Source organism: Asterias rubens, chromosome 12 (assembly GCF_902459465.1).
Source record: "Asterias rubens chromosome 12, eAstRub1.3, whole genome shotgun sequence".
NCBI classification, from domain to species: domain Eukaryota; kingdom Metazoa; phylum Echinodermata; class Asteroidea; order Forcipulatida; family Asteriidae; genus Asterias; species Asterias rubens.
This window is the reverse complement of record NC_047073.1, coordinates 8,747,490-8,771,514: the sequence shown is the minus strand read 5'-3', so window position 1 is coordinate 8,771,514 and position 24,025 is coordinate 8,747,490. Positions and strand designations below refer to the sequence as shown.

At 38.7% G+C, this 24,025-nt stretch overlaps 2 protein-coding genes across 2 annotated transcripts in view; both read right to left on the bottom strand.

The window, feature by feature from the left end:
• The window catches only part of LOC117297327 (endoplasmic reticulum metallopeptidase 1-like), a 37,129-nt gene extending 32,295 nt beyond the window's left edge, over positions 1–4,834 (bottom strand). Inside the window, exon 1 of the mRNA XM_033780301.1 lies at positions 4,227–4,834. Coding sequence (XP_033636192.1) covers positions 4,227–4,818 — 592 coding nt within the window. The 5' untranslated portion in view covers positions 4,819–4,834. The remainder of the gene's footprint in view (positions 1–4,226) is intronic.
• A 654-nt stretch (positions 4,835–5,488) lies between these two features.
• On the bottom strand, positions 5,489–23,086 carry LOC117297659 (dystrophin-like). Its single transcript, XM_033780807.1, has 17 exons — positions 23,003–23,086; positions 21,406–21,523; positions 19,453–19,514; positions 18,387–18,461; positions 17,472–17,679; positions 16,431–16,516; positions 15,576–15,655; positions 14,885–14,959; positions 13,479–13,587; positions 12,796–12,962; positions 12,420–12,550; positions 10,487–10,543; positions 10,142–10,342; positions 9,450–9,675; positions 8,396–8,960; positions 7,995–8,075; positions 5,489–6,492 (listed from the first exon to the last, which is right to left on the bottom strand). The coding sequence occupies exons 2-17, from the start codon at positions 21,459–21,461 to the stop codon at positions 6,389–6,391; spliced, it is 2,283 nt and encodes a 760-aa protein (XP_033636698.1). The 5' UTR covers positions 21,462–21,523; positions 23,003–23,086; the 3' UTR covers positions 5,489–6,388.
• Positions 23,087–24,025: the final 939 nt, after the last annotated feature.

The window sequence follows — 24,025 nt, the reverse complement described above, 5'->3', positions numbered from 1 at the left end:
GTAATGGGGAGAGGTTGATGGTATAAAACATTGTGAGAAACGGCTCCCTCTGAAGTGACATAGTTTTCGAGAAAGAAGTAATTTTCCCTGAATTTGATTTCGAGACCTCAGATTTGGAATTTGAGGTCTAGAAATCAAGCATCTAAACGCACCCAACTTTGTGTGACAAGGGCGTTTTTTTTCAAATTGTTGAGTATGAGGTGGTTCACACACAGTACTAAAGTTGGTTTAACTCATGGTTCAACCCGAACGAGTTTAACTCTAGTTCAAAACCTTACTTGGTAATGGGTAATGGGGAGAGGTTGATAGTACAAAACATTGTGAGAAACAGCTCCCTCTGAAGTGAAGTAGTTTTCGAGAAAGAAGTAATTTTCCACGAATTTGATTTCGAGACCTCAAGTTTAGAATTTGAGGTCTCGAAATCAAGCATCTAAACGCACCCAACTTTGTGTGACAAGGGCGTTTTTTTTCAAATTGTTGAGTATGAGGTGGTTCACACACAGTACTAAAGTTGGTTTAACTCATGGTTCAACCCGAACGAGTTTAACTCTAGTTCAATCCACAAAAGATAAACCATCCAGGGAGGGGGTTTATTTCTAAAACCCTTCGGGTTTACCTTTTAACACTGTGTGTGGACAGAAAAAAACAAAAAACATCCGGTTTAACTCACAACAGACGACCCATTGACCTCCGTAATCATGATGTAAACACATGGTGACCAATGAACAAGCCAATAAACAGGATGTTAGAGTAACAGGGTCGCGTTTTCTTTGACCTTTTAAAACCAAAGATAAACCGTATCGGGTTTAACTCAGTGCTGTCTGAACAGCAAGGTTTTTTTCTCTTTTTTTTTCTGACCACCCCCTGCTGCTCGTAGCAGTTAAACCGGTCATACCCTATTAGTATTACTTTACTTTGCCTAAATGACAGGCACTTAACTAATATTGTGATGTAAAGCATTTAAACACTGACAGGTGATCATAATATATTTTGTTGATTGACATACATGTACTGTATTAACATTTGAAATCTCTGATGAGGGTGTTACTTTCTCTATACTTGGGGCTCTACAACCATAAAAACCACATCAATGTTGTGATGTTTAGCATTTAACACATTTAGGTAGGTGATCATAATATGTTTTGTTGATGACACCTATTAAAAATTCTGATACGGTTGTCACTTTCTCTACACTAGAGAGGCTGTGAAAACCATAAAAACCATACAACAATCTGTCTTCTCATAAAGTTCAAGTCATTCATTCATGGGGACTTATGTCAGCAGGTGCAGCCAGTGGTTGAGACATTTCCCAAGGGTTGGTTGTCCCCCAGGGCTTGGCTGTATCCCCTGTCTGTATGGTTGTACCATGAGCAAAGTACAACCTGATATATATTTCAATATAATTGTTTTCGACTCGAATGTTTTGATTGGATGTCTTTGTATACATCATGTACTGTAGTTTTTAGTGTTATTTATGTTTTGGCAGACCTGAACCTTGGTTTATAGGGGGGGGGGAATACATTCCCCAGTATGGCCTAGTCCTAGTTTATAAATAAATGTTTTAGTGAACCTTTCTGTTGTGAAATATTAGTGAATTTGTGGAGAAAATTTAAAACAGTTGTACTAAAAGTCTAAAATGTTGTGTCGCTTGTAAATATTTCATGTGCAGGCCATTGGTTCATACACTATGTACTCTGTTCTAGTCATTTTTATTGTTTGTTCAACTCCAAATCATCTAATTAATTGGATGGAATCTTTGCTGGATTGTTGCAGGCCTGGAATTTCACGGGGGCCACGGAGGCCATGTAGCCCTGGTCTTGACCTTGGTGCCCCCTTCAAAAGCGTGGCCTATAAACTTAAAGATTTTGCAATGGTGCCTTTTCCAAAATGAAAATGGCCTTGCCCTCTCAAAGATTAAATTCCAGGCCTGTTGTTGGATAATGGAGGTAGAAATTATCGATCCTTTGTTGGTGAGTTTAATGAAACAGGCACTAAAAATCTACTCTTTTCTTCCCCCAAAAGTGACCCACCTATCCCTTTAAATTTTAGAATCAAGTACATGTAGGATAAAGGCCGCTAGGCCATGTCACATTGGGCATTTCAATCTGGCAACTTGGATGCAATCAACTGCATGCACTGCATGCATCAGTACTTGCAATAACCTATGTACAACACAGCATACAGACAATATTTTATTCTCTGTAAAGCCCGGTTAATACTTCCTGCGAATGCGAAGCAAATTTGACGTAAATTTGACGTCACAACCCTCCTTTCGCAGCGATATTCGCAGGTGAGTTGAGCAAAGTTGAACTGCTGCGAATTATTCGTTGCGAATTTGTGACGTCAACATTTGTATCGCATTCGCATTCGCAGGAAGTATGAACCGGGCTTAACTCATTGTCCTCAAAAAAATGCATAGATCTACAGTGTACAATAATAGTCCAATCCTAGACCTTGTGACTATGGCAGTTACATGGCCAAGTCGTTAAACATGTTAAAAGGGAAAGAAAGAGACTACCTTCTTCCTCCATGCTTTATATACCTGACAGTGACACAGTCTATTCCTTCCTCCTTGCACAGACAGAGGTAATAAAGAGAAAACTGAAATGTGATTATACTTAATATGAATTCTTTGAGATTGCCTGAAGCTGGTTGCCTGCAAGGCCCCAAAGGATGCAACTATGGACTGATGTGTTTATAACAACCCAAGGAACAGAACTTAATTCCTGCTTGAAAGGACAATGTTGTTTTCAACAAGGAATGGCCTTCGTTCATAGAGGCCGGAAAAGGGGGGGGGAGGGAGTCAATAGCCTTTGTTTAATTACAGAGCTCAGTTACATACAAATCTATAAAAAGGAAAATTATATGCACAGTTACGTCTCACTACCTCCCTCCCTACTGTCAGGTATAAATGTATATTTCTTAATGTTTTTGTTGTTGTAAATTTTTACATTCTATTTTTGGAGATCCCTTCATAGGGCCTATAAACTCAATTCAGCCTTCGGCCGCAATGTTTGAATGTTTTTCCAAAAAACAATAAGAATAATAGGGCAATCTTTTCCTTTTCTGTTTAACGATCAGCCTCGAGATGCATCAAGAAATATGTACAATGTACTGTTCATGTAGCTTTGCTATATTATCAGAGAAGTGCAGAACATCTTCACCCGAGTCTCTGTCAGTGGCAGGTTTTTTTTTTACATTTTTTATTTTAATGTCAAACCCAGTTTAATTCTGTAATTATACTGTTTTAGCTGTAATTTTTTTTTAATTCAATGTAATTTTGTCTGTGGCAACTAAATTGACTGTTTTTAATAAACCATGATTTTTTTCAAAGGTAGTCTCTTCCTTTTATTCAACCACTCCATTTTATGCATCAGTCCGCACAAACTCACAAAATAGTTACATTTCCCGGAAAAGTTTCCATTTTGGGTTTTTGGCGTGGACTGAAATTGTATGGGTACACCTTGAGTTTTCCCCTAAGGAAAACCTATTATTAAGAGTCCCTGCCTGTAAGAATGTACCAAGTGGTGATTCATGGGTTCGCAGATGTTCTTCTAAAAAATTAGAGTGATACACCATCATACCAAACGAATAAATCAAAAATTTTAGTTTGGTGACGCTTTCGGTTTTGGAGTTACCAGTTATCAAAGTTTGGGCCAAAAGACCCTCAAGAAACGAATAGTACATTCCTTGTAAACACAAAAATGTGCGCCAAGCTCATCCCAACAAAAGTAAAACATTTTTTGAAACCTCCAGTTGGGCTTATAACAAAAGTAAAAAAACAAATTTGGGATCTCGTTGGCGCGTCACTTTGTTGCGATAATTGTAATCCTCCATCTATGATCCTCCCTTCATCCTCGACAGGAGGATGGATGGTTACGATTGTCACCCGAGGATTTTTTATCATCCTTACAAATTAAAAATAAACAGACGTCTGTAACTTACAAGCAGTGCACAGTTTTAGTTAACAAAGACGTTTCAGTCAGGCAGTACTATTAGTGTACAGTTAAATATCAATCATCTAACTTATATTATAAGATTTATGACAGGTGTTTGGTCCTTGGGCTTGGACTTTTGGAGAAGAACAAGAAGAATTTTATTTTACAAAATTGTACATAAAAAAAAACTTTCTTACAAACAATCAAAACAATGGAGAAGATAAATAACTGTTTAATAAAATAGCATATAAAGTTAAAGGAATATTATAATAAACGGTTTATTCTTACCAGGGCTTCCTTCCACGGTGTCAAAATGTCCGTTGACCAGCAGGCTGTGCTCGTGGGCATTCTCGCCTTGTCTTACCACATCTTTCCCCGGACTCAATCGAGCCACAATATTTGTGATTTTCTTGTAATATGGCGTGAAACCTCCCCAAATATCCATCGTAAATGAGCCTTCCGGGTAGGATATATCAACTTCAATTTCATGGACACCAGGCACGGCCATTTTCTTGATCTTTTCCAGTGATTTCAGGAGGTATTCCACGCAGTGAACTTCGTTAGCTCGCGACCCCGAAGGCCGGGGTCCGAGGCTGGTGATGGCAGCGACGTGAGCCCGGGCCCGCTCCTCCAAAAACTCCCCCGAGCCTCCGTGCTCAGCCACGGTCTTCGGTAGCGGAAGCCGGTGGTAACTCCACATGGCAATGAGCAGAAGTACTCCCATGTACAGCAAAATGTACACAAAAATCCTCTCCGAAATGTAACGAGAGGGGATCTTTCTATCCTTTGAGCCATTTTGGAAGCCTTTTTGGGTTGCATTTAGGAGGTTTTCACCCCCCAAATTGCGCTGCCTTACGTCTCTCCCTTCTTCTTTGCCCATCTTTTTCGTATGACGCACTGTTTATATGCTATTGTGCATGCTCTGCATATATATGCAAACGTAACCTGCATGCTTGCTGCATCATGTGACACACAAAGGTTCAGCACATATAAAAACACACGCAAATCTCCAATCTAGTCTGATCGATCTTTACATGCCGTAAACACGTGACAGACAGCCCAGCTGATCGTGTTGATTTCTATCGTCGACCTTAAACCCGACGACCCTTGTATGAGCAAAAAAGTAAATATCTGACCAATCATAGTGCATTGGGGTGCTGATGGCCATAGATCTCCAGGAGTACACTGGAGATCGTATACTGGAGATCAATGATGCTGGCATAGTGGACCAAGTGAGCCGCAGGTGTCTTTAAAGCAGTTTATTCGTTTTGCTCCATAACAAAAACAAAAGTCTGTGATTGAAAAAAATGCAGTTATTGAAAACAAACTGAAGTTTTTTCTTTAGAACGGTATAGAATTGACCTCCCCTAAATTTGCCTGAATTTATTTTCAAGGATTCCCTATTTTTGCATGGATTTAGAAAACAAAATATATTCCCAATTGGAAAAAGCACTACGACGGTCAATTTTTTTATACAGAAAAAACGCGCAGGGGGACTTTGTTCAGGTGTTTTCTTGTGTTTACTCCCCAAAACAATTCAAGAAGAATAAGTCTGGCAAACTTTTTGGTTTATTTACACATCAACATTTATGCTGCTCTATAATCAGGGAACATGACTAAAAGGTAGCACATATGACAATGTCTAATATCCATCAAAGAAACTTTCTGTACAACAGACAAAAATAACAAAAAATACAATAATACATTTGAGAAAATACTTGGCCAAGATTAATTTATTTTAACATATTCAATAATTCTGCTATGGCTTTTATGGACAGAAGTTGCGAAGCATTTTTTTAAATACTGAATACTTATTTTGTTATCACCCATTTTTATGCGGGATTGCAAAGCACACACAATTCATGTTTATGTAAAAATAATAACACCCATCTTTTATATCCAAACCATTCTGCAAATCATCAGTGAATACAAAATACTATGGTGTTTGACATAAATGGTGTTAGAGTATAAAAATATATTACCTAGTACAAAATGTTACAAATTCAGCCAATTAAAAAAAATAGAGAGCAGTTACGTAGAGCAGAGTATGGAAACAAAGCTAAATTTAAAATATTTTTTGGTCACACAAGAATATCTTATTCATTATCAGCTACAACTTACACAAAAAGGAGACAATAGTGACTTCTGATTAAGAAATTTGATCAGGGTTATTAAAAATAAGAAAAAGTGTTTCTCAAAACCCCAATAACAGCATGCTCCTTTTACAAAGAAAGATAAAAGACATGAAAATGATGACGACTCAAGGTAAAACGTATAAAAATACTGGCATAAAAAACTTTGGCAATTTAATTAATGACAGCTGCAACCTCAAACTCTTTCAGCCTCATTTTGTGGGGATAAATCTTGAATGTTAAAGACAAGGTTTGTCCATGAACACAGTTTGCAAAGTTCAAATATCAACAGCAGAGTTTGCCAGCAACCATGGTAATCTACATTCCAGAGGGCCTGTCTGCCACTCTAGCTACGAGATACGACATTGCATCACCGATGCGTGCCACTGCGTCTATCATATCTGTTGGGTTGTCATGATTACCTGCAATAGAAAAAAGAATAAAGGAATCAATGTGTGGTGAAGAGGTTTTCAACTAAGGGTTTAAACCCACGCTGAGGCCTGGACTTGATAATTTTACCAAGACGAAGTCAAGGTAAATTATCAAGAACCAGGCATCGCGGGTTTAAAACCAGGGATTTAAAGACAGTGGACACTATTGGTAATTGTCAAAGACCAGTCTTCTCACTTGGTGTATCTCAACATATGCATACAACAACAAACCTGTGAAAATTTGAGCTCACCTGTGATCACCTGTCAACATCCTGTTTATTGGCTTGTTCATTGGTCACCATGTGTTTACATCATGATTACGGAGGTCAATGGGTCGTCTGTTGTGAGTTAAACCGGATGTTTTTGTTTTTTTCTGTCCACACACAGTGTTAAAAGGTAAACCCGAAGGGTTTTAGAAATAAACCCCCTCCCTGGATGGTTTATCTTTTGTGGATTGAACTAGAGTTAAACTCGTTCGGGTTGAACCATGAGTTAAACCAACTTTAGTACTGTGTGTGAACCACCTCATACTCAACAATTTGAAAAAAACACCCTTGTCACACGAGGTTGTGTGCTTTCTGATGCTTGATTTCGAGACCTCAAATTCTAAACTTGAGGTCTCGAAATCAAATTCGTGGAAAATTACTTCTTTCTCGAAAACTACTTCACTTCAGAGGGAGCTGTTTCTCACAATGTTTTGTACTATCAACCTCTCCCCATTACCCATTACCAAGTAAGGTTTTATGCTAATAATTATTTTGAGTAATTACCAATAGTGTCCACTGCCTTTAACTTTGGTCAAAGTGGCAGCTAACAGCTAAGCAGCACCTCTATGGGAAGAGTACAAACTCTTGACATTAAATTCAAATGTTTTTGGGTGAAAAATTATCCAAACCGTACTACTTTAAAGTGAATCCTTTCCCAAAAATACTTTATACTATCAACATCAAGTGCTTCTCATCAAAGAAGTTTTTATGGTCATTAATTGTTGGATACATTTTTTTTAAATCAATGACCGTACCTTTAAAAGAGTTATTCCCCTCCCTCATTTTCACTTGCTACAATGTTTTCTTTTTGTGTAGGTGCCTTGAACATTTTTTGGGGGTAAGAAATCTGCGCTATATAAATCCATATTATTATTAAAACAAGACAAAGGACACAGAAGCAACTGAGTTGAGGGTGGAAGTGGATACTACAAGTCAATTTTCCTTTGTTTCTGAGCATTCAAACATTTTTGAGAACAGTGGATTATTCTTACAGCCTGATGCTGTTTAGCATCCAGTTGTGTCATGTAATACAATATTACCAAAGAATTCAATTTGGGAAAGTAAATTTTTGAGTCAAACGAACAAATTAACTAAAATGAGGACTGTCCCAAATTTTCCCTTGATGCTGTTCTGAGCCTTAGAACAAACTGATGATTTTGGCGCTCTATAAATGACCTTTGATTGATTGATTGATTCAGAGGAGAATTTCTAATAAAGGCAACTTACCATGTGATCTTCTGGTTCTCATGAATGTAGGAGCCGCTGTGTAAGAGGGAGGAGGGGGCATGTCAGGTGAAGCTGGTGTATCTGTAGAATAATAATAATAATAATACTAACAATAGTGGCTTCTTATATAGCGTGCATATCCGTCACTCAGTGACACTCAATGCACATTGATGGATTTCTGACACACTTATGCAAGCCTGGGCTTAGCATCAAATTGTTGCTTGTGTGTGTACGCACCCCACGCTACTGGCCATTCCTATTACAGTAGCTAAATACACAGCTAGTACAGGCATTTTGGTGCCTGCACAGTAAGTGGAGAATGGTGATTGTAAGCGCGGATTGTGCTGAAAAGCTGCATTTCTGAAGATAGGTGTTTGAGCCTTGAAATTGCAAATGTTTACCTTGAAGATTTGCTGGGTATGCCTCATTCATTCTCTGCACAATATCATTCAATGCTGCCTCTTCTGGTGGATAAATTCGAGATGCAGATAAGTTGGGAAACATCACTGTTGATTGGTCAACCAAATGGGCTGGGAGGAGCCTCCTTGCTGCAAAGGTTCCTGGAGTCATTGCTGATTGGTTGAAAGAGTATGGTGGGAGGGGCACCGTGCTGTCACTCAAACCTGGAGTCATGGTTAGATTGTTGGAGTGGTGAGGTGGAAGTGACACTTGTGGGGTTACTGATTGGTCCAACATAAATTGTGGGCGGAGTGATCCACTGCCATTCATCATATCAGAAGCTCCTGATTGGTTGGTTATTGGAGTAGGAAGGACGGATGAATTCACATGCTGATTGTCAATCATATCAATGCTTGGCTGTGATTGGGTAGCAGGTTGATAATAAGGTAAACTGGGCGGAGCGGTTCGATCAAGATGGCCATTGGTAGGTGTGGCGTGATATGGTGGAGGCGGGGCATGGTTGTTTGATACAAACATGGATGTGCTGGCTTGCGGGGGTGTGCGGTTCTGAAATGACAATAAGTCGAAATGTCAATGAACATGAAATGACTCAATAAAAAGAGGACAGAACAGACGACCATTGTGCACTGTTTTCAGGAGCCTTTTTTGTTTCTTCTCATCCATAAAATAGATTATGAAAGGTACCAGATATAAAAGGGAGACTGCTGAACAAAAGATTGTCACACACCTAAACATTGTTGAGTTATAGGGACAGTGGTTTTCTTTCCCACTACCAGGAATAATGCACCAGCCTACCTTGTGAACTACGTACTCACCCGGAACTTTCTGGAACATGTATAAAGATTGTACTTGGATTGTCCCCTTCATTGCATCTGATGAAGTAGTTGTTGCTACGAAGGCTCATGCAGTTTTTCTACTCTTAGTTAGTCTTTAAATGCTATCATTAAGGTTTTTTTCATCTATAAGCCTAGAAACACAGCTATGGTTATCATGAAATAGAAGAAAGAAATTAAGCAGTCAATACAAAATCCGTACCTGTTTCTGAAGGAGCGATTTGAGTGTTTTGAGCTGTAGGTTTAGCTGTCTATTTTGGTCCTCCAGAACCTCATGCCTCGCTATCATCATCTCCTGTTGCTCTTCAGTCTCCGAGGTACCGATGGACTCATCCTCAAGATCATGCGCCACATGTGAGGCGCCTTCGCCAGCTGATGCCATGCGTCTTCCGGCCATATTTAACTCTTCCATGTCGATAAGGAGTTCTCTGCAATAGGAGAAAAACACAACCAAAATGAGGTTTCACGGTTCTAAATATCTGACTAATTTGTCACAGTTTGAAACAATTTTAATACAAACCGATTATAGGCCTAGCACTAAAACTTTTGGCCAAGAGCCTGTGGTCCAGTGTTGAGCTCAAGCCCTGAATGTCCTGGGAAATTCATCTGGAGTGAAAGGGGCTTCAAGAATAATTTCTCAAGACGAATCTATCTTAATGAATGTGAATTTGCATCGGGGATAAAGAATATTAATTTTGGTTTTACCCATATACACCGACGTTAGCCCTGAATACTTGGTATTTTCCTTAGCTCTGTGAAAAAGTCACAGTCATATTGCTCAGGTGGGATTCAAACCCATGACCTTTGCAATTCTAGAGCAGTGTCTTACCAACTAGACCACCGAGTTGCCTGGTAACTAGTGGCAGGCAGTTTGAATCTATCTCTTTGACTTACTCATTCTCTCTCTCTAAGATGTCGATTAGATCCTCCAGCTCTCTATGCTCTCCCGACCGATCACGAGAGGTTTCCTGCCCACGAGCCAAAGCACTCCCCGGGTCAGGAATCATGCTTGATTGAATGCTCTCACTTATCGGGGACAGGGAAGCTTCGGTTGAGGGAGGTGGAGCTGGCTTCATATCCTCGACAGCTGCTAACCTGCGATCATGATATACAGAACATGGAAGTTATTTTTTGGACAGTGTTCAGAGTTAGAGGGGAAACATTCAAGATGATTTTGCTTAAGCAATACAATACAATAGTCTGATTGATATCACTACAATGGATAATTGATCAACTTACTTTTTGGAGATGTGGCCAAGCCGCACATGCATATCAATCTCTTTATCTGTAGGATCACTGACAGAATCAAATTAAAAACCAAATCAAAGTATTAAGCATTGGTGATAGATACATGTAACTTCACAGCCTCATAACACATTCACAATTTTATGAATCTCTAAACTCTACTAACTATGAGCAAAAAGACTACTGAGTTAAACCCTCCTCCTCCCATCTTTTACGTGTATTGTCAATCTTAGTACGGCTTAATGTCCCATCCAAAAGACAAGGCAAAGTCTTTATGTTAAATTATCTTGCTTAAAGCCATTCGACACTTTCGGTAAACAGTATTGTCCAAGGCCCACACTTCTTGTAGCACAACTTATATATAAAATAACAAACCTGTGAAAACTTAGGCTCAATCAGTCATCGGAGTCGGAAGAAAATAACGGGAAAACCCACCCTTGTATCTGCACGTTTCGCTATGTCATGACATGTGTTTGAAATAAATCCGTAATTCTCGCTATCGAGAATTGATATTGTCTTAATGTTTTCTCAAAAAGTAAAGCATTTCATGGAATAATATTTCAAGAGAAGTCTTTCACCATTACCTTCTGTCAACCCCTGTATGTTATTTGTAAATCTGTGAACTTAAAAAAAAAATTCTGTTCCGAAAGTGTCCAATGGCTTTAAGGACACAATGTGTCGGTGTCCCAGGGAAATCTGTCTGCCAGAGGTTGTCTCCAATCGGAGAGATTAACGTGGGCTGAAAAAGGAGGATGATTCCAGAATGGGGGGACAGAATCTCCTGCCACACCGGGACTCAAACCCACATTCTGCGGTTCAGAAACACCAGAGCTTGAGTCCGGTGCTCTTAGCCTCTCGGCCACAACACGCCACACCAATGGTGTCTTCTTTGCTCACTGATGTTCTGTTTTTGTCCTTTGTGTCCGTTTGTTTGTCTTGTCCTTTATAGCATTGTCAAATCAAGCAACCGCTTATCGAGGCTTGCCTCCATTTCACTAACTCTGCCCTATTCCTACTACCATTAGTATCATTTGTGTATTCTGTGTTAATGTAAAGCATCATTTTGTATAATACTTGCACACATATTATTTGAAATGGAAACAAATGTTGTTTAATTGAACTGAGTTGAATCATATATTTTCTTTTCTCCTTGCAGGTGATTGGTACGACTGTTTCTCATGATAGATACATGAGCTGGTTGATGGCAGAAACTCAGACCATTGTGTGGTTACCAACAATGTATCGTGTTTCCCTGGCTGAGACAGTAAGTTCAGAGTTCGGAGAATTAAGCCTTCATTATAATATCCAACCATCTTCATCCTCATCTGCTTTCAAGTTGCGTGTCTTGGCCTAGCGGTTAAGAGCACCGGACTCAAGCTCAGGTGTTTCTGATCAGCAGAGTGTGACTTCGAGTCCCGGTCATGACACTTGTGTCCTTTAACAAGATACTTAACCACAATTCGGGACATCAGTCATGAGTGAACTAGGATTTGGTAGTGCAGGTAAAAGAACCCACATGTATATACCATTATCTTGAGCGTCAGTTCTTTTTTTACAGTTTCACAAGGCTGATTCCATACTGTGGGAGAAATGACTGGACAATTCTAGGCAGATCAGCAGTGAATAAATTGAAAAGAACGGGTCCGATAACAGACCCCTGAAGTTACCTGAGCCCAGTCAGAATTAGTGCCTGAAAAAATGACGCACTGTGTGCGCCCAGAGAGAAATGAGTTAATCCAGGAGAGAGTCTTACCACAGCCTGATGCAGGATGCCATAATGATGCAGTTTCTTCAAGAGAACTGAATGATTAATTCGGTCAAAGTGTATTCAGTTTTGATGTAAATCATTATTTTGTATGATACTGGCACATGAGATGTATGAAATGGACATAAATGTTGTTAAATTGAATTGAATTAAGAGACTAACCAGTAACTATTGGAATCAGTGTCACTGTCGTCAACAGGGAGGTACTTCAGCTTAACGCGGCGGCCATGTTTCTTACTCATCTTGTTCCGTATCGTCTTAGCAAAGTCTCTGATGTCTTCTTTAGATGACGTCTGACAAAACAAAGGAAAATATTCCTAAATCACACTTTGCTGAGACAGAACAGTGTCTCTGAGCAGAAATGGTTACCAGCCAAAGCAACATCTAGTGAGCATTAGTAATGATGGGTTCCTTGCTAATTACTGTTGGTAATTTAAGTTTTATGGATGATTTCCTCTTTAATGACTTTAAACTGAGGTCCTGATGGTTAAATAAATTATATAACGTTTAACAAGTTTAGGAAAACAAATTTTCTTACTGCAATAATGTATTCTTGAGTTGGGTGTGTCAGTTTGTGTCTCTTGGTTGTCCTGGCAACAAAGAAGCAATCCTGGCACATGTCGTAGTTCAGACACTTTAAGCATTTGAAGCGAAGTCCGATGATCGGATACATCTTGCAAATGTTGCATTTTGCATCATGTTTAACTGGAAAAAAAGAATACATTTTATCATTTAATCATTAATTTGTGGAATTTGATAGTGATGCAATTTCAACTGTAGTTGCTCATGGACCTGTTAAGCTACACTCTCTCCTTAAAAATTAAAAGTGGTTTTGAGATATGCTTTATTATTAATATTCAAACATTCTGGTAATGAAACCAAGGTTGCCTCCCAAGTGAAAATGATCACTGTAGCTCGCAATCCTGAAGAAACCTGTCAACAAGGGTGCTTGCTATGTGAACCAGAAACACCAGGGTTAACCCCAGTGTTCTGGGTTCTTTTATATGCACTACCAAATCCAAGTTCACTCATGGCTGATGTCCCAAATTGTGGTTAAGTATCTTGTTAAAGGACACACGTGTCATGACCGGGACTCAAATTCACACTCTGCTGATCAGAAACACCTGAGCTTGAGTCCAGTGCTCACGCAACTTGAAAGCAGATGAGGATGAAGATGGTCGGATATTATAAGGAAGGCTATTCTCCGAACTCTGCACTTACCTGACTCAGCCAGGGAAACACGATACATTGTTGGTAACCACACAATGGTCTGAGGTTCTGCCATCAACCAGCTCATGTATCTATCATGAGAAACGGTCGTTCCAATCACCTGCAAGGAGAAAAGAAAATATATGATTCAACTCAGTTCAATTAAACAACATTTATTTCCATTCCAAGTAATATGTGTGCAATTATTATACAAAATGATGCTTTACATTAAAACAGAATACACAAATGATATTAAATAATAATATAGCGCAGAGTTAGTGAAATGGTGGCAATCCCCGGTAAGCATCTGCATGATTTGGAAATGCCATACAGGACAAATGTTTGTACAATTTGTTTTCCCTGTCACGTGCAAGTCAGCAAAGAATCAGCGCTTGCGGAAGCAGTGAATTCTGTGCTTAAAGGCAGTGGACACTATTGGTAATTACTCAAAATAATTATTGGCATAAAACCTCACATGGTAACATACATGTGCAGTATTCTAACTACTGTATTTTTCTTTGCTTTGTAGGAAAAAAGTATTGGGGTTTAAGGAGATTTGAAGGGAATTTGATTGGCTTTCTACCTTTTTTGAAAGGAGCGAGGATGCATGGTCTTCTGGTTGATCTATATTTTTTTTACACAAAATTTAATGTATTTTCTACAGTTTTTTTATATATTTATATTTGATTTGGTATTTGATGTGCAATTTTTATGTTGTTAATGTTCTTGTGCCCTTTTGTGCCTTTGTTATTTTTATTGTCTGGATCGCCTTTAGATAGTGATTATTTTCGCTTTTTGGTTATCCGCAGGCTTGTTCTCTGTGTAGTCTTATTTTTTATTGCCTATTCTTTGTATGTACTGTTTGCCTGGAAATAAATAAATAAAAGAAATAAAATAAATAAACAATGGGGAGTGGTTGATAGTATAAAACATTGTGAGAAACGGCTCCCTCTGAAATGATGTAGTTTTCGAGAAAGAAGTAATTTTCCACGAATTTGATTTCGAGACCTCAAGTTTAGAATTTGAGGTCTCGAAATCAAGCATCTGAAAGCACACAACTTTGTGTTACAGGGGTGTTTTTCTTTCATAGTTATCTCGAAACTCCGACGACCAATCAAGCTCAAATTTTCACAGGTTTGTTATTTTATGCATATGTTGAGATATACCACGTGAGAAGACTGGTCTTTGACAATTACCAATAGTGTCCAGTGTCTTTAAGCCAAGCGTATTTCACTGGTAAGCAAAAGTGTTGGCTTGTGCGCGTGCATACTTCACGTTACTAGGCATTTTTGGCTTACACAACTAGCGCAGAAATTTGGCGCTTACCAAATGGTGGTCATAAGCACAGAATTTAGCAGAGCCATAAAATTGGGGCCCAGGGGATCAATGGATCAACAGTTGAGAATTTAAGCTCTTACCGTAGCGAAACAGCTATTGACAGCAGCTGCAGCGTTCTTCCCCAAGGCAGAGCTCTCATCGATCAACTCTGTTATCTAAAGATTAAATTGTTGATAAAATGTTTGTCAATTTAAAACTCCTCTAAACAAATTACAACTTAAAAGCTGAGTGAGGTTTTTATTAACAAAGTCATGTGTATGATAACAAAATGTTCATATGAGGTGGAAATTTACCCTCGACTCGCCATTGTCTCAAGAAACCATATCTTTCTACACCAGTCTCCTGAGGACTAGAGCAGGGATGAAAGTCTTTTGCTGACCAGAAGGTCTAAAATTAATATCAACATTTCAGGAGGAATGTCGAAATGAAGACATTTCAACCGTTTGTTATTCCTTTGGTTTGGAATTCACAGAGCTTTTAGGAAAAGTATCTTCAGCACTAGAGAAGAAGATCAAAGAGAAGGTTTTCTTTATATGTGGACAAAATTACTTTCACAGGATGACTTCAGAAAAGTCTGATTTCCATCCATCCTACAATCTAGCCTGTTTTTAGAGGAATATAAATTCCTACATACCTTCAGCTCCCCTGAGTTCTTTTCACACTCAATAATTTTTCTTCTGATACCAAGAGTGGCTTTTAGCCTTGTTTGGGGCGAACTTGCAAAAAAAAAAGTATATATACAATTTTTGTTTGTTTAAATGCATCACTTACTCTTATCATGTCTCTGAGAAAGGTTGTCATGTTACGTCGACTTACTCCCCCTGCTCGATCTGTTAACTGCTGGTATAAATCTTGAAAATAGAAAATCAAATTTATTTAACAAACAAAACAGGACATCATTCTGGTTTAGATATGAATTCAAGGCACTCAAGACACATTTGGTAATTGTCAAAGACTAGTATTCTCACCTAATGCATCCCAACATGCATAAAAATAACAAATCTGTGAAAATTCTAGCTCAATTTGTCATTGAAGTTGCAAGAAAAAAAAAACCCAAAACATCCTTGTTGCACAATTTGTTGTGCTTTCAGATGCCCAAGAAAGGCTGCAGCCCTGAACTCTTAAAAAAGCCCTTGAGTACACTTAGTCACTTTCTTTGTAAACAAAAGTGACATAGTCTACATTAGATGTCGCTTTAAATTTGTTGGAGTAGGGTACATATGATAGACAAAAAGGTGGCAAAAACACTCTCCAAAACAATACCTACCCTTAAAGGCCCTGGACTCTTTCTCACTATCCCACCATATGCATAAAATAACAAACCCCCTGTGAAAATTTGGGCTCAATTGGTAATTGAATTTGCAAGAGAATAATGAAAGAATAAACAACTTGTTGCATTACTTGGTGTGGTTTCAGGTGCATAACAAAAGGCTTGAGCTGAAGTCTTTTATTATTTGGTTGACAAGTACCTCTTTATCAAAAGCTATGTTTCTTCAGAGGGAGCCGTTTCTCACAATATTTTATGCTATCAACAGCTCTCCATTGCTCGTTACCAAGTAAGTTTTTATGCTAACAGTTATTTTGAGTATTTGTCCAGTGCTGCTAGTATCTTCATGTGAAACTTACATTGGTATTTTTCAGAGAGTTGAGCAGAACACAACACCACCATGAGGATCTTGACTGATAGAACCTTGAGGAATCCTGTGCGACCCCTGTCCAAATAAACATTTAAAAAAATATTTTTTTGTATTCAAAACTCAAACCTGCCATCATGCATCAAAAAAACAAACTTGGTCCAGAAAGTTTTCAAAGTTTAACATTTTAGAGGATTTACGGACTCTCAACATCAACTTGAAACATTACAAGTTATTTAATTTGCCCTTTACCAACGGGTGACCTTTAGATTAGTGTCCCATCAGAAGGACAAAACAACTATGGTTAAGCATTTGCTCACAAGTGCCACAACCAAGACTTAAATCCACACTCTGCTGATCAGAAACACCAGGGCCCAGCACAAAAACCTGCTAAACACAGGAGAACATTGCTTAGCAAAAGGAGGTACTCAGCAACATTCCATAAAATGTACATGTGCCCCACTCATTTCTTTGCTTAGCAAAGAAATTTGTTTAGTAGTATTTTCTGCTTAACAGCTTTATGAAGTTGGGTCCAAAGTCCAATGCTCTTCACAGTTTGGCCACAACAGGGCCCATATCGACAGAGCTGCTTAAGCAGAAAAACATTACTGAAGAATTTTCTACTAAGCACAAATGAGTAGGATACCAGTCACACATTTTACATGTGACATAGCTGGTTAGCTTATTTCAGTCAACACAGTTTTAATAGATGTTAAATTTGCATCGGGGATAAAGAATATTAATTTTGGTTTTTACCCATACACCGATGTGTGTTAGCACTGTATACTCAGTACTTCCCCCGAGTCCTGTGAACAAATATTACAGGCATGTTACTCAGGTGGGATTCGAACCCACGGCCCTTGCAATTCTAGAGCAGTGTTTAACCAACTAGACTACCGAGATTGCCCGGTAGCTAGAGTCACATAGTTTTGTTATGCTGAGCTACTTTTCGTGATTATAAGCAGCTCTATTAAATTATGCCCAGGCCACTGCAAAGAAAGAGTTTCAAGAACGCCGTTGTTTCATCACTCACATGTCAAATAAATTTAGAGTCCAGTTCACCATTAGGTCAGTACTGGTATCCACATCCAGTGAGCTCCATCCTCGACATTGAGTGGTGTAGAATACCTCATACACAACGTCTTGCAGTTGAATCACATTCATGACCATGTTGCTGGTGGGGCTGTTGAACCCAAAATGCTCAAAGACGGATGTTATTATAGATAACTCCACCGAATGCACTGCAAAGAGACAAAGTTTCTTGTTTTTAACAATAATAGTGGCTTCTTATATAGCATGCATATCCGTCACTCAGTGACGCTCAAGGCGCCTTAAACATGTTAAACATGCAGCATTTTTCTGCAAGGTATAAGGGGATACGTTTGAATTATGAAACCTATCATATAGCACAATGCAATGGTTAGTTTGCAAGATGCTGTGGCGCAATATGCTGCCAATCAAACTAGAAATACTAGGGTGAACCCCTTCTCTTTTCGATATGTGCACTGGATTCTTTTACGTGCTTTACATGACACACGGGACCCACAGCTTTACGCCCCATCCAAAGGACGAAGCATCAGGTTAAGTGCCTTGCTTAAGGACACAGATGTCACAACTGGGACTCGAACCCACACTCCCCTAGGGGCGTAACAAAGACCTCACTATTTGTCTTTCAACAGGTCTAGCAGAGTTTTGAATACTAAGATCCATTTATGTAGCACCTGCGCCACTGCAAGAAACACGGGAACCTGCAAACCTCTTCTCTTCGCGATATATGTAACTGGGTTCGTGCATAACACAACAAACAGGCACAAGCTTTAAGTCCCATCTGACAGACGAAGTAATAATTGGTGAAAAGTTTCTTGCTTAAGGACACAAGTCTCAAGACAACCATAAAATTAATGAGTTAGCTTCATTGAAGCCTAAAGATATTTTATATTGTACTTACGGTTGATGACTTTTTGGAGTGTCCTTATCTTCATTGCTGCCCTGTATGATGCCAGCTGGATCTTGCCCATTTCATCTACACGTACATAAACCAATATCTAAATCACTTATAAGGATAGCATCCGAGTCTTAAGGGTTGTGTTAACATAATACAAGATGTACGCCACAACTCCTTGCCAAATAACTTAAAGGGCCTCTTTCTTTCTTCATCTTGAGAAAGTTTGACCAATGACGTTTTCCTATGACTAGCACTTCTTAAAGGGTCTCCAGAAACTATGTGCCTTTATGAATACCGTAATCTTTGAATACTGTAACAGTAAAGCCGATTGGCCAATAAAGGGCACCACGCCTCTGCAATGAAGCTTTTTCTGGCAGCTCTCTGGTAGGTATGCAATTCCTGGTTACTGTTACAAGTGATTATTTTTTCTATCATTTTTCACTTGCCACTTCGATGACCAATTGAGTCCAAATATTCACAAATTTGTTATTTCATACATGTTGGTGGTATGTAGTGAGAATACTGGTCTTGTACAATTACCAAATTGTCAATGTGCCTTTAAAGCCATTACACACTTTCGGAACAGGAAAAAAAAAAAAAAAGTTCACAGATTTACAAATAACTTACAGGGTTTACAGTAAGGTAATGGTGCAAGACTTCTCTTGAAATATTATTCCATGAAATGATTAACTTTGTGAGAAAACATTAAAACAATATCAATTCTTGATATCGAGAATTACGGATTTATTTTAAACACATGTCACGACACGGCGAAACGTGCGGAAACAATGGTGAGTTTTCCCGTTATTTTCTCCTGACTCCGATGACCAATTGAGCCTAACTTTTCACAGGTTTATTATTTTATATATAAGTTGTGATACACGAAGTGTGGGCCTTGGACAATACTGTTTACCGAAAGTGTTAAATGGCTTTAAGAGTTTAGGAACTTTTCACAGGTTTATTATTTGATATATAAGTTGTGATACACAGAGTGTGGGCCTTGGACAATACTGTTTACCGAAAGTGTCAAATGGCTTTAAGAGTTTAGGATTTTACTTTGAAAACTTACCCATCATCCGTTGAGCTTTGACATACTCTGGGTGATCCCATTGTGTCCTCTCTGACAGATGACTGAAATAGTTAAAATCAATCGTACTACTAAATCACAAAGTAAATCATTACTACTAATTTATCCAGATGGGCACAGCCCATAGAGCTATATGGCACAGCCACAGTCACGGGTACACATCTGTTACAAGCTCAAGCACTTATTCATCATTGACACAGAATTGTGATTTGGACACAAAACTAATGTGTAACCATTTACCCCAAGTTTTGCAACTATTGATATAGACCGATCCGATCCGATGCGCAACGAGCGCACAAGTGTTCAGCACCGTGCGCCATTGCTGAGGTGTACATGTGCCTAGTAAGCTTGGGCGATATCGATTTATTTTATTCACGATATATCGCCGACAATATATCGCGATATTCGATATAATCGCGATTAATTAAATTTGACATCATCAGTCTTCAAACTCCAAGTGAAAGTTGTAGAAGAGACAGTCATAGCATAAGAGAGGTGTTCTAATAACCTATTCTTCTGGTTTTACTCCAAACCTATGGGGTGCAAGATGTCTCAGCTAGCAAATACATCGTGATATTTAATCGATATCGCGATATATCGCGATTATCGCAATTATCGCGATATATCGCGATATATCGATATTTCGATTAAAACCAAATCCATCCGATATCGAAATCGTTTCCAAATTAAAATCGCGTATTCGATAATATCGTGATATCGCCCAAGCTTAGTGCCTAGTTTTGTGCACAAAGACATAAGGAAATCATGTTTCTTTTCACTCTTTATGGAAATTAAATGTTTTCCTCAACGAATAACACAATTTCCATAACAGGACGTCATGATATACCAATGTAGATCACCGACCACAAATATTTGCAACAAAATAGAAGAAAATAGATGCAGAAACTGCATAGAAGTCGCTAAAATGCATAACATCGACAAGGTATTTTGTCAGAATTTCAGTATTTTACTTTCTGCTTAATTAAAAAAAATTATCAAGAATGTAGTACTTTGTTATATCAAGCCGCCACGTCAAGGAAATTTCATAGATTGCCGAGGAAAACATTCAATTCCCATAAAAAGTGAAAAGGAAAACGATTTTCTATGTCTTTGTGCACAAAACGAGGCACAAAGACACCCCAGCAGTGGCGCGCAGCGCATGGCGGCGTCCAGCACTTGCGCGCCTGGATCGGTCTATACCCTTAGTGTTATAGATTCAAAGGAGTTTCTGAGAAGAGTAATCCCAGTGCTAGAAAATTAGTACCAAGAGCCTGAGTTATTTAACTTTGAGATAATGCAGCATCTTTATTGCCAGTTTAGAGTAAAAAAAAAAGCTGAATTCAGATAAAAGGCTGAAAAATCTCATCCATGGTCCTACTCCTAGGATGGTTTGGGTTGGGAGAACTTAGAAGCCTGGGCTCAATTTCATGGTTCTGCTTACCGCAGAATTCTGCGCTATGTGTACAATCACCGTTCTCCAATTCAGGCTAGCACTAAATTTCTGCACTACCTGTGTTAGCATAGATAGAATGCCTAGTAACGTGGAGTACACATGGGCACGCCAACATTTCCCCGCTAACCTGTGAAATACGCTTGAAGAAAGCACATAATTCCCTGTTTCTGTAAGCGCCGATTCGTTGTTTAGGGTAAGCAGAGCCATGAAATTGGGCCCTGGACCCAATTTCATAGAGCTGCTAAGCACAAAAATTTGCTTAGCATGACATTTCTTCCTTGATAAAAACAGGGTTACCAACAAAATTTCCATGTGTTTCATATTGCTTGTTACTGGTATTCAGCTGATTGTTTGCTTATAATCCTGAAAATCACGTGGAAATTTGGTTGGTAGTCCTGTTTTTATCATTGAAGAAATTTCATGCTAAGCATATCTTTGTGCTTAGCAGCTCTATGAAATTGGGCCCTGGTCATTTGACTTACTTGATGTAATATGGAATGCCTGTGTCAGTCTCAGCCTTCTGCCATCTTTTATCCATTATGGCAAATTAACTTCAAACTCTGAGATGAGAAGTTGAACTTGAACGAATCAATCTAAAATCTAAAAAGTGTCAGGTTCAAAATCGTATGGACACGATTTTTGTGAAACTACAATTTTATGGACAGGACCTGAAATATAAAGTCGAATGAATTATAAAAATAGTTTGATTAATCTGCATTTCGATTGTGCGGCCATTAGCACCATTGTTTAGAAATAAAATAAAATAATGTGCGGCATGCTAACAATTTCCATTTGAACCGTAACGGTTTGTATTAAAACAAAATTGCCATGGTGTACACCCAAGTTTTACATCAATTTGACAACGTCATAAATGTGGGGACCAATCATGCTGTAGTGTAGATAGTGCCAGTTCCAGTCACTGTATCCTATTCCTACTCCTACCCTAGAACTATGAGGTTCGTTCCACTATAACGTTTGCTCTTCGTGGAGGGGAGTAGATAGAAGAATGAACCCAACAGTGTAGTTCTAGAGTCAGTACAGACAGGGTCTAACCCGTATTTTCGTTATTCGGTGTATTTTCGTTATTCAGTGCATTGTCGTTTCCGTAGAATTGTCAGAATTTGTATGCACCAGTCTTCTCAGCGTCCGCCATGATGTTACACTATTAGTACAGCGCTGCGTCAACGAAAACAACATGTGGAGACCAACTACCTCAGGTAAGAAATAAATTATTTGCCAAGTTATTAAAAGTATAAAAAAAAGTTAACTGAATATCAATTATCATGACTTCAATTCAAACTACTTTTGTTCCCAAACAAAATAGATTTATTCAGCAATTTATTTTCCATTGAAAATATCAGCAAAACTACGACGATAACTTAGGGAGTCTTTGTGCGTAGATCATTTTTAGACACGTTACAAGTCCCGCGGGTAAGGCCTTTTTGCCGTATTAGCTACCGTACAGAGTTTTCAATTCGTGCCAAGGCAGGAATTTCTAGCTTTGCACGGAAAATAAAATCTTGCGACGACGCGAATTCGTGCTATTACACAAATAACTGAAGTACAGGTTAGACTCTGTACTGAGAGTAGGACTCAGGAGTATACAGTATACACCTCCCCCACAAGCCACTTACATAGTGTGAAGGGTTAGAGAGTTGCTGCAGCAGCGCTGGCCACACAAACAACAAAGGCACAAAATGATAAATAAATACAAAAAATCAAAAGATAAAACCCAGCCTATTTCTTTCTATCTATCTTCCATTACATTTGTCCAATGAGTACATCTCTCCAGCATGCCCAGAGGAGTATAGACTATTACGTACTTGGGTGCAAATGTGCTTTGTCACGGGAACAAATATCAACAAAGGTGCAAACTGAAATCGAAATTGAAAAACGGCGCAAGTAAAAAGGAATTCGGTAAAAAGATACAAATTTTAGGTTAGTACGTAGGAAGATTAGATACTAAGATAGATAGCAACAATTAAAATTAATAAAATAGTATCCTACAAAATAAGTGCAGCAACAATAATGTGAAAAAAATAAGTCAGTACAATATGCATTGAGCATTCCTTCAGTTACCTTTGATTGCAGGATGTGGTCAATCTATTTTGTAGTTGAAAGTGTGCAAACCTAACACATTCTACGATCTGCATGATCTGCTTGTGTTGCGATCAACACACAAAACACTAACAACTTATTTTGAAATACCTTGCTAAACAGCGCCACCAAGTGGTGGAAATGTTTTACTTTTCGATAAACATAGACTTAACACCAATCCTCCCACTTAATATATAATCCATCTCATCAGTGAGTGAACATTTAAAACAATGGCTGAGAAAGTTGGTTTTACCATCCATCTTATGTGTCTCTATTTAAAAATAGGTTAAACACATTCAGTAGTATGAACAACAAAATAACCAGATTTGTTTTTTGGTTTTGTCTCTTTATTTTTACCTTTATAATTATGTAACTGGGGTGGATTTCACAAAGATTTATTGAGACTCGTCTTATCTCGAGTTAGGACGAGTTACTTAGGACTAGCCTTTAGTTTTTATTATAACACACCTCTTGCTTGTTCTGTATTCTGGTTAGCTGAAACACGGTCACGTGGGATGAACTAATATAGGCAAGTGATCGCGGGAATAGTACCAGAGCGGGCAATAGTCTTTGAATATAGTGCCCGCAGTAACAGCGCCCTCTCTTGACTTGAACCGTGAACAACAACTTCAAAATTCCTTTTTCTGTTCTTATTTGACATTTAAGACCAAGATAAAACACATATTGACTTGCATAATTCGGTAACTAGTGTATGTCTATTCCCCTCGGGCCTGTGAGTGACCAGAAGAGGGGCCTATTTCCCTTAATTGGCCTTCGGCCTCGGGAAATAGGTCGCTCTTCTGGTCACTCAAAGTCCCTCGTGGGAATAGACGCATACTAGTTACCTCGTTGCCAGTCAATATGTGTATGTATCTCCTAGGACTAGTCCCAATCGTGGACTAAATGTAGTCCTAAATCTTTGAGAAATCGACCCCTGGATCTTAAACTATATCTATATCCATTCCACCAGAACACGTGAACTAAACTAAAAGTCTATGAAATGAA